General features: G+C 37.2%; 3 protein-coding genes across 3 annotated transcripts; all 3 read left to right on the top strand.

The window, feature by feature from the left end:
- The first annotated feature begins 4304 nt into the window (after positions 1-4304).
- On the top strand, positions 4305-6471 carry LOC121256116 (arabinosyltransferase RRA3-like). The gene is given in 4 exon segments (XM_041156768.1): positions 4305-4564; positions 5068-5163; positions 5166-5498; positions 5500-6471. Coding segments are annotated over 4 exon segments (1311 nt in total). The 5' UTR covers positions 4305-4372; the 3' UTR covers positions 6190-6471.
- A 1826-nt stretch (positions 6472-8297) lies between these two features.
- LOC121254528 (deSI-like protein At4g17486) lies at positions 8298-11750 on the top strand. Its single transcript, XM_041154610.1, has 4 exons — positions 8298-8529; positions 9269-9523; positions 10316-10603; positions 11163-11750. The coding sequence occupies exons 2-4, from the start codon at positions 9313-9315 to the stop codon at positions 11405-11407; spliced, it is 744 nt and encodes a 247-aa protein (XP_041010544.1). The 5' UTR covers positions 8298-8529; positions 9269-9312; the 3' UTR covers positions 11408-11750.
- Positions 11751-12858: 1108 nt separating this feature from the next.
- Positions 12859-15509, top strand: LOC121254525 (probable NAD(P)H dehydrogenase (quinone) FQR1-like 2). Its single transcript, XM_041154605.1, has 3 exons — positions 12859-13329; positions 13454-14015; positions 15000-15509. Exons 1-3 carry the CDS (start codon positions 13176-13178, stop codon positions 15229-15231), a joined length of 948 nt encoding a protein of 315 aa, XP_041010539.1. The 5' UTR covers positions 12859-13175; the 3' UTR covers positions 15232-15509.
- Positions 15510-16422: the final 913 nt, after the last annotated feature.

Raw genomic sequence — 16422 nt, 5'->3', positions numbered from 1 at the left:
ATTTTTATGAATTTAATGACTAATTTAATGTGGGATTATGGCTAGGGAAGTTTTAAATTTATAAAAATCATGTACTTTTCATCAAATTTTAAAGATAATTTTGATGAAGCCAATGTCAATACTCGTACCCTATAATTTATTTTAATTTTCTGGGTATAACTTTCTCAAAAGCAAAGCAGCATGACAAATTGCAAAAAAGAACTATGAATTCAACTTCTAGCGATGTAGGCAATTCAATAAGCACCAAACTTTTTGTAAAAATAAATCACTACATTTATGGAAAATCGATCCATGTGCATATATATTGTCATTCACGAAAAAATTTTGCTATTCATTATCTTTACATATCACACTTATTTTTATTTTTTATTTTTGTTTTATTCTTCCTAAATTAATTAAATTCATCTATTCATAATTCATATGCCACATATTTAATAAGATAAAAAAAAATAAAAAATTATCTATGATGTATAATATGAAGATGATAAATATAATTTTTTTTATCAAAAAATCGAGAGCAGCTATCTGTTAGTAATGGGCTCATTCCGGGTTAAGTCGAAGCTCAGTCCAAATTATAATCGGGCCTAGTCAAACCCAGGGCTGCCCAAACCGAGATAGAAGGAGTCCAAAACTCCAGATGTTGATGTGAGAGTTTGTAATTAGTGATAAGTGATAACTACGGTTTGTGTCTCCCAGAAAATCGAAAAACGAGAGTTGGTCGGGTTTGGATATAAGAAATATTTTATTTTATTTTATTATTATAATTTTTTTAAATTATTGTATAAAATATAATAAATAATTTAATTTTTTAAAATTTAAAAATAATATTATATTAATATTTTATTTAATTTTTAATTTTCTTTTTAATTCACTGTCCAAACTGCACCCAAATCTTGTTCTTTATCATCACCTCTTATTGAGTAATTCTACTCATAGGCCACTTAAGTCTCTAACACCACACAACAACTGAGCTGGTTTTTTTTATTTTCTCAAAACGATTCATTTTGGAAGACTACTCTCACGTTTTCGATCTTCTCCCCCAAATCCTCCATTCGGATTCACCCCTCCGCCGTTTCCTTACCAACACCAATTGAACATTATAATGGATGGTCTGGCTGAACATCTTGCAAATGTCCATTTGGGGATATAAAACTCCAGCAAAATCAACTTTTTTTACAAAGTTCATATCATACAGTAGTCATATGTGATTTGTATAAGAAAAACAATTACACTCATCTTCAAAAAAATTTTACACCCTAACTATCAAATGATCTAAGGTCCAAAAATAACATCCACCCTACTAATTAGAGATCTAAATAAGCTAATCAAATTTCCCAGATTAACTGTCCATCCGTCAACGAACTCTGCAACTTTGTTCATTCAAATCATCCATTGCCAGGGTTCTCTTCCCCCATCACCTCAAGTTCCTCCACTTTGTATACCCTAAAAAAAAAAAAAAATACAAGCCATTAAAAAATCTACACAACCTGAAATGATTCACTGCCATGCCGTCTGAGATAATTCGGAGCTTCGGAGGCGACTCGGAAGACTTGTGGGTTTCTGCGTGGTGTTTAGGTTTATGTACTAAGGAGAAGACGAAGGGCGTGGGTTTGGTTTCTGCGCTAAAGGAGAAGACGAAGGGTGTGAGTTTGGGTTTGGTTTCTGAGCTAAAGGAGAAGACGAAGGGCGTGGATTTGGGTTTGGGTTTGGGTTTGGTTTCTGTGCTAAGGAGAAGGGCGTGGGTGGGTTTGGTTTCGAGCTGTTTCGTTGCAAAACCGTGACATGGCGGTCAAACTGGGTTCGCCATGTCACGATGTGTGGTGTTGGTGAAAGAACCAGACTAAGTATAGACTTTCTCCCTCTCATTTACTGCCACAGGAACCTAATCTTTTTCTTACTCCAGTAAGGTTGGTTTTAATAGTGAAATGAGATGAGATGGTTTTAGATAAAAATTGAAAGTTAAATAAAATATTATTTTGTAATATTATTATTGTTTTGAGATTTAAAATTTTGAATTATTTATTATATTTTGTGTAAAAATTTAAGAAAATTATAATGATGAGATAAATTAAGATGAAATAATATAAAATACTTTTACTATTCAAACCATACTTTTAAGACTTTCATTGCTGGTTACATACAGTGAGAGTACTTCGCTTGCAAGAGAGGTAGGAGAGAAGCCATGAAAAAAGTGGAAGAGCAGGACACGATGATGGGTTTGTTGCGGCTGGATAATGTCCAATTCTGCTGAGGGCAAACATGGCCATCATGGCTTCGGAGCGAGCGAAGATGAAAGTCGAAAGATATGGCCTTGTAGCTTCTGTTGCGGTTGGACACGTTTCAAGCAAAGATTCGACGACCCAAGTGTCAAGTGCCCTTCAGGCCTTCACTCATCTGAAGCCCACCTAACTTGCAACGGAGAAATGTGTTTGGATTAAAAGAAAAACAGTGGGAAATACGAGGAAGAGGGCAGAGGGGGCTTAATTATTTAAAAGCGACGGTTTTTTGTTTTTGTTTTGGTTCTTCTTCTTCTTCTTCTAAGCAAGCTCCATATATTATAATACATGAGTGAAGGGTAGGGAGACTTGGATAAATACAATATCTTAACCAATGCAACACTATATAAAAAATAAATGAGCCCTAGAAACAAACAAATATTTTCTACCCTTCTTTGTTAGGAGAGAGTTGCACAAAGTAATAATTTTTATACAATTTGAGAAGAGGATTGTAGTTCCATGATTGTAGGCCATAGTGATTGTAGTGACTGTATTTTATCTTGAACTGGCTATTGGAGAAGTCTATTACCTCTCGTCTTCACGATCTTATGGCCAAATAAGACAACTCTTATAATAAAGACCAGTTAAATAACCCAAACTCTATCACATTATACATTGTCACAAAACTCCACACTCTTCCGAATGAGTACGTGTGATTCTTGCGTTGAGGACAAAAATAAAAAAAAAGTGGGGCTAGTGGGTTGGGCGAAGAGAGACCGCCAAAGGACCAAATGGGAGGTAGTGATCGTCAGGCGCCAATGGTTTGAATATTTTACTAAACTATTTACATATATGAATATCATAATAAAATTTGGAAAAATCAATAAGATAAAGATGAAAATGGACAGATTACAGTTTTGATCAACTTCAATAGACTCCAGAATTTGTGATAGAGCGTGGGGTCCATGCACTTGTCTCTTTGCAACCACAACAGTCAGATTTGAATGATCTGATGGTGGCGAGTCCGTTGATTCAACGCTTGTGGTGAGAAAAGCTCCCAGAGGGATGATGAGTGAGGCCCATGCACAGTTGTTGGTGGCGCGTGAGGCCCACTGCCTCGTCTTCACAATCCTATAGCCAAATAAGACAACTCTTATAATAAAAAATCAGTTAAATAACCCAAACTCTATCATTTTATACGTTGTCGCAAAACTCAATATTCTCTCGAAGGAGTACATGTGATTCTTGCGCTGATGACAAAAATAAAAAAAGTGGGGCTCTTGGGTTGGGGGAGAGAGACCGCTAAATGACCAAATAGGAGGTGGTAATCGTCGGGTGCCAATGGTTCAAATATTTTATTAAACTTTTTACATATAAGAATATCATAGCAAAATTTGGAAAAATTAGTAAGAAAGAGACGAAAATGAATGGATTTCAGTTTTGATCAACTTCGATAGACTCCAGAATTTGTGAAGGCGTGTGGGGCCTATGCATTTGTCTCTTTGCAACCACAATAATCAGATCTGAATGATTTGATGGTGGTGAGTCTGTTGGTTCAACGCTTGTGATGAGAAAAGCTCCTAGAGATGGTGATGAGTGAGGCCCATGAGCAGTTGTTGGTGGCGCTTGAGGCTTACACACGGCGATTTTTGTAGGACTGTCACTTTTATCTGAACGATTTTCATCCTAAGAGCCTTATTGTGCTATTCGTGTCTCTCGAATGTTGTTGAAAAATTGTATATCTGTTTTTTCAACTTTAAAGAAAACAAACCAACTAGGAATGAAGAACTAACTTTATAAATAAAGTGATAGATGGAGAAAGAAGAGGAGGAGGAGGAGGCGGCGGCTCCACTCCTGCAAAAAACACAGATATGAGTTTTGGGGACTTTTGAGAGAGAGAGAGAGAGAGAGAGAGGTTTTTTTTACAGCTTCAAAGCGACTGCCTACCATCACGTACAATGGAAATGAGCATAACTGCGTCAGCACAGATTATCGATGCAAAATCATCTCTTTATTACGTAAATAACTTTAATGAAATGATACTAGCCTATTAGGTGATAAGTCAAAATAATTTTCACCCACGTCTGTCCCTCCTCTCTCCCCCTTTCTGGTTCTTTTCAGATCGTCCAGACTCCATTCTCGCAACGCCCCCACAAATGATTGGCCGGAGAGATGGGTTCTCGATGCGAAACACGGCGCATTCGCTCCCCAAATCGAGGGTCACAATCTCCGTAGCCATCGGAGTGGGAATCCTCTTTGGTTGCGTCTTCGCCTTCTTGTTCCCTCATGGTCTTTTCCTCCCAGCCCCTATTATCACTCACCGCCTCTCCAAATCTGACAATGCACAGGTTCCGATTTACATGCCTGGTTATTTTTAAAAAGAAAAGTTTTTCTTAATTTTTGGGGTGTGGAATCGTTCTTGCTGTTTTGGGATTCTAAAATATGGTATGTTCGACGATATTATAACAACAAATTGAAACGAGCAAAATCATTCATACATACATATAAATTTGCACACTTTGTACTTTTCCGTGGGGTGTTTCACACAGATTATTAGCCTATAGAAATTTTAAAGTAATATGGTAACCATTTGACGGAAAACCCATTGATATGAGAAGAAGTTCATTTTATATGCATTAATACATGTCATATAGTCGAGCATCTTCTACAGTTTTGCTAATTTTTTTCATCTTGTGGCCATGAGTATGGTGTGTATGGAGTTCACCCGGAACTGAGTCGACAATTAGGTAGATTTTAAGGAAGGAATTTAGGTCTATGGAACTAGTATTCATTCTCTAACAAATTTGGGTCTATGGAAATAGTATTCATTTTCTAGTTGTTTACGGACTAGGTTGGTTCAGCCTCATGTGAATCGTCCGAACGGGTGAACATGCTGAAATCAGAGTTTGTGGCAGCATCAGAAAAAAATGCCGAGTTGAAAAAACAAAAATCAGGAAGCTTACTGAAAAGCTTAGATTAGCTGAACAAAGGAAAGATCAGGCACAGAAGCAGGTTCTTGTGTTGGGTAAACAGCAGAAAGCTGGAGGTTTTGGTACTGTGAAGGGATTAAGAACCTTCCCTACTGTTGTCCCTGATGAATCTGTGAATACAAGACTGGCTGAGATATTAGAGAAAGTTGCTGTTGAAAGAGAGCTCATAGTTGCTCTTGCAAACTCAAATGTGAAGGACATGCTGGATGTCTGGTTCACTAATATTAAGAGAATAGGTATACCCAATTATCTGGTTGTTGCTTTGGATGAGGAGATTTCCAGGTTCTGTAAGTCAAAAGGATGTCCCAGTGTATAAAAGAGACCCGGATGAAGGTATTGATTCAGTTGCGAGGACCGGAGGGAACCATGCTGTTTCGGGGTTGAAATTTCGTATTCTGAGGGAGTTCTTGCAACTAGGATATAGTGTCCTTCTATCGGATGTTGATATTGTTTATTTGCAGAATCCTTTTCCTTATCTTTATCGTGATTCTGATGTGGAGTCCATGACTGATGGTCACGATAATGGGACGGCTTATGGTTATAATGATGTCTTTGATGAACCTGCAATGGGGTGGGCTCGATATGCCCATACCATGCGGATGTGGGTTTATAACTCTGGTTTCTTCTATATCAGACCGACGATCCCATCAATTGAGCTTCTAGATCGTGTAGCCAGTTGTCTTTCTAGGGAGCCAAACTCTTGGGACCAGGCAGTTTTTAACGAGGAGCTCTTTTTCCCTTCACATCCTGGGTATGATGGGCTTCATGCTGCCAGGAGAACTATGGATTTCTATCTTTTCATGAATAGCAAAGTTCTCTTCAAGATTGTGAGGAGAGATGCTAAACTGAGCAAGTTCAAACCAGTAATTGTTCATGTAAAGTACCACCCTGATAAGCTTCCTCGTATGAAAGCTATAGTGGAATTTTATGTTCGTGGGAAGCAGGATGCCCTGGAGCCCTTCCCTGATGGTTCAGATTGGTAACATGTTTCTGTTCTCTGAAATACATTTAACATTTATTTGCTTAGCAAGTTATGATGAAATGTTGTATAGATGTTCCGAAGCCCGTGTTTTTTACTTTATTTTTTATTTTTTCCTTTAGTTGAACTTTTCCCTTCTAGCAAGCTGTATTGAAACAAGCTCCCTCATGTTCTGGCTGTTTGATATGTAGCCAGTAACTCAAACTTGGACAATTTTTACGAAATTTGTTCTACGATGCTACATGATGCTATTTAGCATATGTTTGTGAGCTCAGAAAGGGAAAAAAGAGAGAGCAAATGCTTGCCACTTACTTAGGCCCCGTTTAGATATAGAAAAACTTTCAATTCATCTCATCTCATCATTATAATTTTTTCAAATTTTCATACAACTGATTGCAAGATAGGCGCTTGAGTTATAGATGGTTCTTGCTAAATTATTATGTAGGACTGTCAACGATAGATGCTGTAAAGGAGCGTTTGCAATGATAAAATGGTTGGTTTGCTGCTGATGCAAAAGTGGGTTTTATGGAGAAACTTGAGTGCGGATTTAAATTGCGGGCTCAATTTGGAGTGATGAAAGGGATATTTCCTTTCAACTCATGATTGCTCCCATTTCGGGTCTCTCTTGCAAATCATTTCCGTCCAGAACCTGTCTATAGAAGTTGTGTCGATCAAAGAACCAGTCTCCTATTTATACATTCTTTTCTTTCTTCTTTCACTTTTGATGAGATTGTAATGGGTGCTGGGTCCACCTTTTTCAATGACTCGATTCTAAATCAATGAGTGTTCATTTCAAGTTTTCACATGGTTGCTCAAATCATCTTAAAATTACTTATTTATTGCACATTTTTAGAAAGATGTATCTTCTAAAATGATGCTTTATTTGTCATCTAATGCATCTTTTGAAAACGGGCTTCCTGAACCTTTTGAGAAGTCTAATGATTATATATTTATCAAAACCTTCCACACTCTCCAGAGAAGCTCTACTTTTTGACGTTTTGTTGCATATACATACAAAGGAAATCAATAATACTACCTATAAAAAAACAATAATAATAATAATAATTTACATCAAAAGCTATGCTGTCACTCCGTGGAATTTAAGTATTTTAAGATTTGGATTTTTGTTTAAATTCATGATTCTACAAATAATTGAATTCAATCTCCTCTTATTTTTTTCCTTAAAAAAAGGTAATTACAGAGAGGCCAATATTCCTTTTGTCTTGTCTTAACAACATTGTTAATTTTATAGCATATGAAGTGTAACTATGATGTGGGTAGTCTTTGTAATTAACTTTGTTATTGCATAGATCACTTGTGTATTTTTTTTTTTCACAAAATTCATCTACGCCTTTCATTTTGATAATAATTATCCTAAAATAATAAAGTTGAAGAATTTGTAAATCTTTTTCACAATAGCATTTACTTTATTTTTAGTCACAACAAATTGGTCTTCAGCCTAATTTGGATACACAATTCAGATAAGATGAGATGAGATATTTTAAATAATAGTAAAATTTTTTGAGTTAAGATGAAATGAGATAATTTGTAAAAAAATATATATTTGGATAGTGAGATGATATAGAATAGTTTTGACTTTTTGTAATTTGATAAAAAAAATACTAAAATCACAACTGGGTATTCTCAACTGAAATCCCGACTGATTTTTTTTATTTAATAATTAATGAATCATGATTAAGTAAGTATTTTTTTATTGATATTGTGAATTTAAAAAAAAATTAAAAATGATAAAAAATCGCAATATTTTTTTCTGTTTGTTTTTGCTTGTTTTCTAAGCACCTTAAATCCTATCAATCCATTTCAATTCATCATTATAATTTTTTTAAATTTTAATATAAAATATAATAAATAATTTAATTTTTTCAAATCTTAAAATAATAATAATATTAAAAAATAATATTTTAACAATATTTTATCATCTCAATTCAACTCAACTTAATTTACTTCAACGTTTAAACACAACCTAAATTAGCAGGAGACCAGACCTGGCGACTCATGATAAAGCCAGCCGGTCAAATTGTACGAAGAGACAACATGTCTTTCATGGTTTCACTTTTACCTTTAGCTGCAAGACGTATTAACCTCTATTATTCTTCTTTCTGTGTTATTCTCTCTCCTCATTTGGCTTCAAAAAGTACTATATTTTCTTTGCTTCCCCGAATCTTCGTTTCATTTCTGTCAGGTAAACAAAATACGATGTGTGGGTTTCGGGCACACACATTGCTTCATTTTCAGGAGCCCTCCCCCCTGCTCTGAAAATGGCCGCCTTATATTTTGGTGGTCGCATTTCCTTCGCTTTCTAATGGGTGGTCTTTGCATAGAGGTTAGTGCGTCTCTTTGATTATCACTTTCCTTCTGGGTTTTCTTTATTTTCTCGAGTTTTTTGGTTTCTTGATTGGATTTTACGCACCAAACGTTCTAAATTTCCGATGTAATTATTGTTGTTTGGATAACAAATGCTGCTGCTACATTGTTTTGTTTCCTGATGAATCTGATCTGCTTCCGTATCCAATTAGAGAGAGAGAGAGAGAGTTACGTAAAGTGGATGAAAGATACGCAGAAAGAACTTGACGGAAGAAATAAATTACTAAAATGCTTGCAAAAAATAGGTCTTGGACAAAAATGAGAAATAACATTGTTGTTATTGTTAACGCTCAGATCTTCAGATTTGTCTACTTTGCACGTATGTAAGAAAGGTGAAAATTCGATTGACGGAAGATATTTCCTTTTGTTTTAATATCACACAGTGCTATGCCTCAATTAAGAACTATTAGAAATAAGAATAAAATCATTCGCGTCATACAACTCTTAGGCCCGTTTGGATACTGAGATGAAATGAGATGGTTGTAGATAAAAATTGAATAAAATGAATATTATTTTTTAATATTATTATTGTTTTGAGATTTGAAAAAGTTGAATTATTTATTATATTTTGTGTGAGAATTTAGAAAAGATATAATGATGATATGAGATGAAACTGTTTCTCTATCCAAATGAGGCCTTAGTGGTCACTTTTTGCAGTTTAACATGGATAGTTGATGTTGTTATTCCACTTTCTACAGGTCGGAACCAGGCGTTGATGGATTCCTAGTTTCACCCTTAAATCATGAAATCAGGACCAAAGGATGGCTGGCATTCTATTATGCCTCCTTGTTTCGGAGGCAAATCGGCCACACGCTTCTGCATATTCCCAAAAGTGAAGTCAGCAAGATATAGTCCAGGCAATTCACCTGTCTATCTGAATGTGTACGATTTGACACCTGTAAATGGCTATGTCTATTGGGCGGGCCTGGGTATCTTTCATTCTGGAGTGGAAGGTTAGTTAATTTTATTTTAAATATCCATTAATGATGCTTTAAATTACTTGTGGTTCCTCTGAAAATGATAGTACCAGAGCATGTGGTGCTTCTCATGGAGTTTCTACCCGGGATTATCTGGCTATATATTACTGTCAATGGTGAGAGTATGAGTTGACAACTGAATTAGAACAGTTATAAAATTACTGAGGAAGGGACAGTGCCTTTAATCTTTGTAATGGTTTGGTCTATGCCACTATTGTTTACAGTGGAAAATTAACCTTCTTGATTGAACTGGACCCAGCTAGACAACGCTCCTCTCAAGCCATATGGACCAAATGATAGGAAAAACTCTGCAAAAAGATGTTCTTTTGTTTGACTGAATTAAAAGTGAGGGGATGTAAGGAGGAGAGGGGAAATAATCTACATCATAAATTGCAGTGGCACATGATTCATTCAGTTCAAACATTTCATTAATGTAAAAATATAGTAGGGGATGAGTACATGTGATCAAAATGCTAAATAAAGTTGCTGCATATCAGATGTTCATGTAAAAGTACCCAAAAGGTTTTTGCACATTTCTGTAAAGCCTCAATCCATGGTAGAGGATATGATTTGCCTTCTCTCCTCTCAACCTCCACCCCCCCTTCCACTTCCCCAAGGATAAAGTCCTGGATTCTCCCTTGTATGCATGCAAATATGAATGTACATATATGTCAAATGTTAATTTCATGTCATCTTCTTTCTCTTCTTAAATTATGGTATTCTCTGGATGATACAACCGTTTTCTGATTGTCCCTGTTGCATTTTCAGTTCAGGGGATTGAATATGCATTTGGAGCTCATGACTACCCAACAAGCGGTGTCTTTGAGGTTGAACCTCGGCAGTGCCCTGGCTTCAAGTTTAGAAAGTCAATATATATGGGGACAACATGCTTAGATCCTGTCCAGGTTAGAGAGTTCATGGAGAGCCAGTCAGCAAACTATAATGGTGATACATATCACTTGATTGCTAAGAACTGCAATCATTTCTGTGAGGATATATGTTACAAGCTGACTGGTAACCGAATGCCAAGATGGGTAAACAGACTTGCAAGAATAGGTAGGTTATATGCATCTTGTTTATCATGCAGTATATTTTACTTTCAGATTTTGCTTTTGTTTGATTACTTTGTTCTTTACCTTTATTCTACCTTTTACTTGGAAAAAAAAGAGAGAAAGTTTGCATGAACTTTTGGCTCTAACTATCTTGGTGGCTCAAGGCCTGAATGCTTCTTTTATCAATTGACTATCATGGTTTAACTCAGATTTTTGTATTATGCAACAATTTCCTTGTTTAAGGCTGATGAGGTTTATATAGAGCACGAGGCACTCATGTAACATGTGAACGAACCTTTAGGCTATTAAAAAATAAAGAATACTTGATGCATGACTTTTATCAAGTTACCTTGTTCATTAGATATATGCTTGGATTTCATCATCCAAGCACTGATTGAAAGAACCGGGAGCACTTACTTTTCTGGAAACAAAATAAAATAAAATGGAGGTTTAACATGATATTCATTGAGTTGTATGCCTTGTTACTGCATTAGTTCCCTCGTATTAGTTTCCACACATTCATGTGAAGGTGACCGTAGTTCATTCTTGTGTCTTCCTTGTAGGTTCACTGTGCAACTGCATACTCCCTGAGGCCCTTAAATCTACCACTGTATGCCATGACCCTGACTTCCAAGAAGATGACAATGAAAAGAAGAAACTGAGGAGTGTCTTCAGCTGTCTGTCATCAATCTCCATGCATCAGAAGGAAGTATCAATGTCATCCTTGTTTCTGCATTCTCACTACAAGGGCTGTTTACCACCATGGGAGTTGAAGAGGTCTAGAACTGGTTCATTGAAGGAACAGTGAGAAATTATTTCTTTGTTACTTTCTGCAGTTGAAGGGAGACTGGACGTCCATCTTGCAATATTGAGCTATTGGAGGTATGGGGTAGTCCTGCTCATTTGCATCCGTAAGGCCTTGGGGTAAAATCTGTGAGTTTGTTGTTGTGGATGTAGAAGTTGAAGGCTTCTGGTCTTCTGTCTTTGCCAACTTGTGTGGAGTTTGCTTGTTGTATTTGTAAAATCCTGCTGATGTTTTTTTTTTATAAGTTTAAATCCTGCTGATATTAGGCTATTAGCTTCATTGATATGCAGCCACATTTTGATTACACACCAAGAATCCAAATTGATTTCTGAATTGTTTTATACCATCTTGAGCTCTCATACAATGCGTTCTTGTTGTTAGTTCTGTGCATAATGTTCTTCACGACTAAATCAAAGAAGTGAAAGGGTTGCTTCGTGTCATCAACCTTAAACTCCACGAGGTTTGATCATCCATTTACCATCATCATCAAGCTATGGCTTGATACTCTAGCCCATGTACTGTATCAAAATTATCTACATCCAGAGTCCCAGACCCTCAACATGTACAGATTCAGAAAGTAACTTCGTGGAAGCACTGCCTTGGCATGACAGCAATCATGGAACTTAGTGAAGGCTGAGAAGTTATAATCGATGTTTCTGTGTCAGGCCTCTCGTGTTCATTTGCATTCATGGGCTTCACAAGTCCCTTAAAATGGATTATTTTCCAAACCCCACCATTCAAGGTGAACGAATGATATCCTCAGTCAAAATGCAGCTACGAATGAGCTTCTGGACTCCCACCTGATCTAAATGGAGTAATGGGCTGCCTTGATACAAAGCTTTTGGAGAGAATGAAACAAATGCATTTGGTAAATAATTTCAGTGGTTAGGTCCCATCATCATTCTTTTCCTTTTTCTTTTTCAGAAAAATTCTGTCATCATTCATTGAGAGTGGTGGTCCAATGATTTTAGATCTCACTCGTGTGAGATCTGGTGGTTAATATCCTGACTTTAATATGCCTGGGCAATATATACTCTGGAATAACCCTATTTGCCCTAGCCTTCAAAGTTTAAGATTGCTTGTAATATATCACCACTATTTATTATTTTATTAACTATTATTCAATATTCTATTATTATTTTTTTATTACTTTTTCATTATTATTTTCTATTACTATTCACAGAATACTTAAAAATACCTCACTACCTAATTGCAACCTCAATAGTCAGTTCCATTTCTGCGTTTTGAATCCAAATCCATTTGTCCACCCCGGAAGTCAGGGAGGAGGATCACATGCATAAATACTAATCCTGAAATGTTGCAACACACGATACATAAAAGCCAGAGAACCATCTCTTTATAAAAGACAGATCTTTGCATTCAAGAAAAAAGCCCTGAAATGTTGGCTAAAGATTTGCCCAACAGCGCAAATATCTGGTCGCCATTGCGCTCTTAAAATAACATAAAGTTTTTTGTAGAATGGGTCAAAAATGTGGGAATAGAAAGCAAACAAGAGATGATTCCAACCTCCAAAAACTGGAACCCAAATCCCTTGTCCTCATGTACCATCGCTATCACCATCGTGGATGACAGGTATAATAGTGCATGGCCAAGGAGCCAAAAAAAGAAAAAGAAAAAAGAGGATCTCGTTCAAAGTTTACGGTGAAATATTCCAATCAAACGACCACATGTTCCAGCTTCCCTCTTAATTGCCGAGGAAAAAAAAAAAATTCTTCCCTTTTGATCTTCTTTTACTACATCTTCTTGCCAAATGGCATTGTGCTATCCCACTCCTATTTTCACACCTGGAAATTGGAATGACAGCGATGAGCTGGGTCGACCCGGAGCTCTAAACAGCTCAGAAGGTCAACTTCACGTCCAGTTCCAACACCACCAATCAGAAGGCCTTATCAGTTCAGAACCTGGTAAGCTTCTGATCCTCGTAGTTGTCCCACGACACCCATCAATTTTATAATCTTACTGGGTATGAGTTTGAAGAAGAATTGAAATTCAGCGATTATATTTGCACTATAAAAATCTCAAACACAGTTGAAGCTTTTATGGGTAAAGGAGGTGGGTGTGTGCCAAGCAAGCACAGGGCACCCGCAGGTGTTGCCGATCAAGATCCTACAGATCCAGAAAGGATCACTCCTGTTTCTGGCCAAAACCAAACCTCAAGTACTAATAATACAACCACCCCAGTCCAAGATGGGGTCATACAATCGGCCAAGAAGCTCAGGATTTTCCTTGTGTTTTACTCGATGTACGGCCATGTGGAGCTCATGGCAAAGACAATAAAGAAAGGGGTGGATTCCGTTGAGGGCGTTGAAGGGGTTCTTTATAGGGTCCCGGAGACACTGCCCCCGGACGTATTGGCGCAGATGAGGGTCCCTCAGAAGGACAATGAGGTGCCCGTGATATCTGCGGAGGGTCTGGTGGAGGCTGATGGATTGCTCTTCGGTTTTCCAACGAGGTATGGGAGCATGGCCGCACAGATGAAGGCATTTTTTGATTCAATGTGGGGGCTGTGGGAGCAGCAGACGCTGGCTGGGGTGCCTGCCGGCTTTTTCGTGAGCACCGGCACACAGGGCGGCGGCCAGGAGACCACTGCGTAAGTATGGTCTTTGGTATTGAGTGGTTGAACTAATTCAATAGTTGCTGTTTGCTACATGCAATATTTTGCAGGAATGAAAATTGGCTATATTTGTTATTTCTTGGGAGAAGTATTGGTTTGAGAATTCAATTCTTGGTACATTGGGAATCCTTGTAAGTTGTAATTAAACGACTTGGAAGCAGTCTCTACTTCTACATAATTTGTTGGTTTGCGTAAGGCATAATAATCATTATTAGATCATATCGTTTGTATGAGTAGCCGTTGATGACTCGGCAGTTTTATCCATAAAAGTTGCAACCGCGACTTGCTTCCAGATGAGAATATTGGGATAGCTCTAAGAATGGTTATCCCTCCTGAAAAAACATGCTAGCTATGAGAACCGATCTGCAGAAGGTCAGAAACCTTTGCTAATATGCTAGCAACCCAAAAGACGGATACACAGTAGGGTGGTCTTTCCTCACTTTCCAATGTCGTAAGTGAAGGTAGGATTTGATCCCCGATTTCTGGTAAAATGCTAAGACATTATGCAAGCGGAACTAGCTGACCTTCTGAATGATTATTCTTTTGGATCGTCAGTCAAACTAAGAACCTCCATTATGTCTTCTTTTGGTTATGGTGCCTCTTGATTTATCTAAGCAGTAAGCAGTAAGCAGTATCTTCCTATTTTCATTCCATACATAATCCAGAATAATTTAGCTTTTCAAATTTCAGAATACTGGAACCACGAAATTGCAAAGATGGATTGAACCAATTCTTTGTACTAGTGTGGTAGAGCGGGGCGGGAAGCAGGGAGATTAATGTTTTAAAATTGTCTTCTCATTCTAGGGAGTTCTTCTTCTTGTTATATATGAATACTCATATCACTTGTGCCAACATAATTTGTTCGAAGATATGGAGTGAATTTCTGCATTATCATCTAGAAACCTTCCTTCAAGTGATCAAGTTTCATCTCATGACTTTTGCTATTTCTAATTCCTGCAGTTGGACAGCAGTCACTCAGTTAGCCCACCATGGGATGCTTTATGTTCCTATTGGGTACACTTTTGGCGCTGGAATGTTCAAAATGGACTCCATCAGAGGTGGCTCTCCATATGGTGCAGGAGTGTTTTCTGGTGATGGCACTAGGGAACCAAATGAAACTGAGCTTGCACTTGCAGAGCATCAGGGCAGGTATATGGCTAGTATAGTCAAAAGATTTGCCCGAACTTCTTAGTCCGTGCCTGGTTAAATCTCAACTAGCCTTGCTTGATCAACATTCATTTCCAACTCCATTTTCTGTGCTTACATGGAAATTTGACTCAGTTTTTTTATGGTCTTCAGATATTATGTGTTGATAGATCTAGACAGCTGAGGAATATTTCATTTTTTAGCCTGAATACTTTGAGCTTCCCACTTGGTGGATTTTACTTCATTGCTTGCTCATACTGTTGTATTTTTGTATATCGTGTGAAAAATCTCTATATTTTGATTGAATCAATTCTTATCATAAATCAAAGTTTCCCACTTGGTGGATTTTACTTCATTGCTTGCTCATACGGTTGTATTTTTGTATATCGTGTGAAAAATCTCTATATTTTGATTGAATCAATTCTTATCATAAATAATATAATGGTTTGTGTTCTGCTTCAGTGGTTTATCCTCGATTCCTCATCTCTATAGTTTTAGTTGAAAAAAAGAGAGGACATTTAAAAAAAATAGTTGGTAGTTTATGGGTGAAAATTGTAATTCGCCCAAAAACATATTTCTATACACTTTGATATCCCTCCGAAATTGTAATATCATATTGAGTCCCCTTTCAAATGGAATTGGTCTCTCCTAAGGTCCTTAGCCAACACAGTTTGCGGTAGATCCAAACTCTTTAACCACAGGCTACATGCTCAAAATCAAATACCCAGAGAAATGATGTCCTGTGGAAATGACTGTTATGTGGAAATGCTGCATCTTGACGGCGTACCCAATAATACATGCACTGTCTTCCATTCGAGGTTAATGTTTCCTTTACATCGCCTCTCACTGCAAGTACGAAGATTTCATGGCCATGGAAGGGGTTTTCGAATTTTTGTACTGCAATATGGAGGCATTCACACTCTCAAAAAGGGATCTTCGTCAACGCTGCTGATAGCGTTAGTTTGTGCTTTAAGATCAGACCCATTCTTGGACATGATCTTTTGAGGCTGCAGTGTTCCACTGATGCCATTGCATCGTTGCCCCTTGAAGCATAATAACGAATTGCTCTGCCGAGTTATAGTCCTTGTACCCTTAAAAGCAGCTCAGGTTGCCAACCCCAACCTGTGCCATAAACGGTTTACCAAATAAACCATATAGATTTGATCACAAAATGGAACCATTATTACAAACTTTTACCTACATATATGTATTAGTCATTCCAGTACTAACTAATATA

The sequence above is a fragment of the Juglans microcarpa x Juglans regia genome, chromosome 3D, assembly GCF_004785595.1.
Source record: "Juglans microcarpa x Juglans regia isolate MS1-56 chromosome 3D, Jm3101_v1.0, whole genome shotgun sequence".
Lineage (NCBI taxonomy): Eukaryota > Viridiplantae > Streptophyta > Magnoliopsida > Fagales > Juglandaceae > Juglans > Juglans microcarpa x Juglans regia.
Note: the sequence above shows the minus strand (reverse complement) of the source record. Positions and strands in the feature narration are given on the sequence as shown.

Bases quoted from the DNA above. Each gene is read 5' to 3' on its own strand.
- LOC121254528 (XM_041154610.1), top strand. From the start codon at position 9,313: ATGAAATCAGGACCAAAGGATGGCTGGCATTCTATTATGCCTCCTTGT. The intron at 9,524-10,315 runs GTTAGTTAATTT...TTGCATTTTCAG, and splicing joins CTTTCATTCTGGAGTGGAAG to TTCAGGGGATTGAATATGCA. The intron at 10,604-11,162 runs GTAGGTTATATG...TCTTCCTTGTAG, and splicing joins AAACAGACTTGCAAGAATAG to GTTCACTGTGCAACTGCATA.
- LOC121254525 (XM_041154605.1), top strand. From the start codon at position 13,176: ATGGCATTGTGCTATCCCACTCCTATTTTCACACCTGGAAATTGGAAT. The intron at 13,330-13,453 runs GTAAGCTTCTGA...TCTCAAACACAG, and splicing joins CCTTATCAGTTCAGAACCTG to TTGAAGCTTTTATGGGTAAA. The intron at 14,016-14,999 runs GTAAGTATGGTC...TAATTCCTGCAG, and splicing joins GGCGGCCAGGAGACCACTGC to TTGGACAGCAGTCACTCAGT.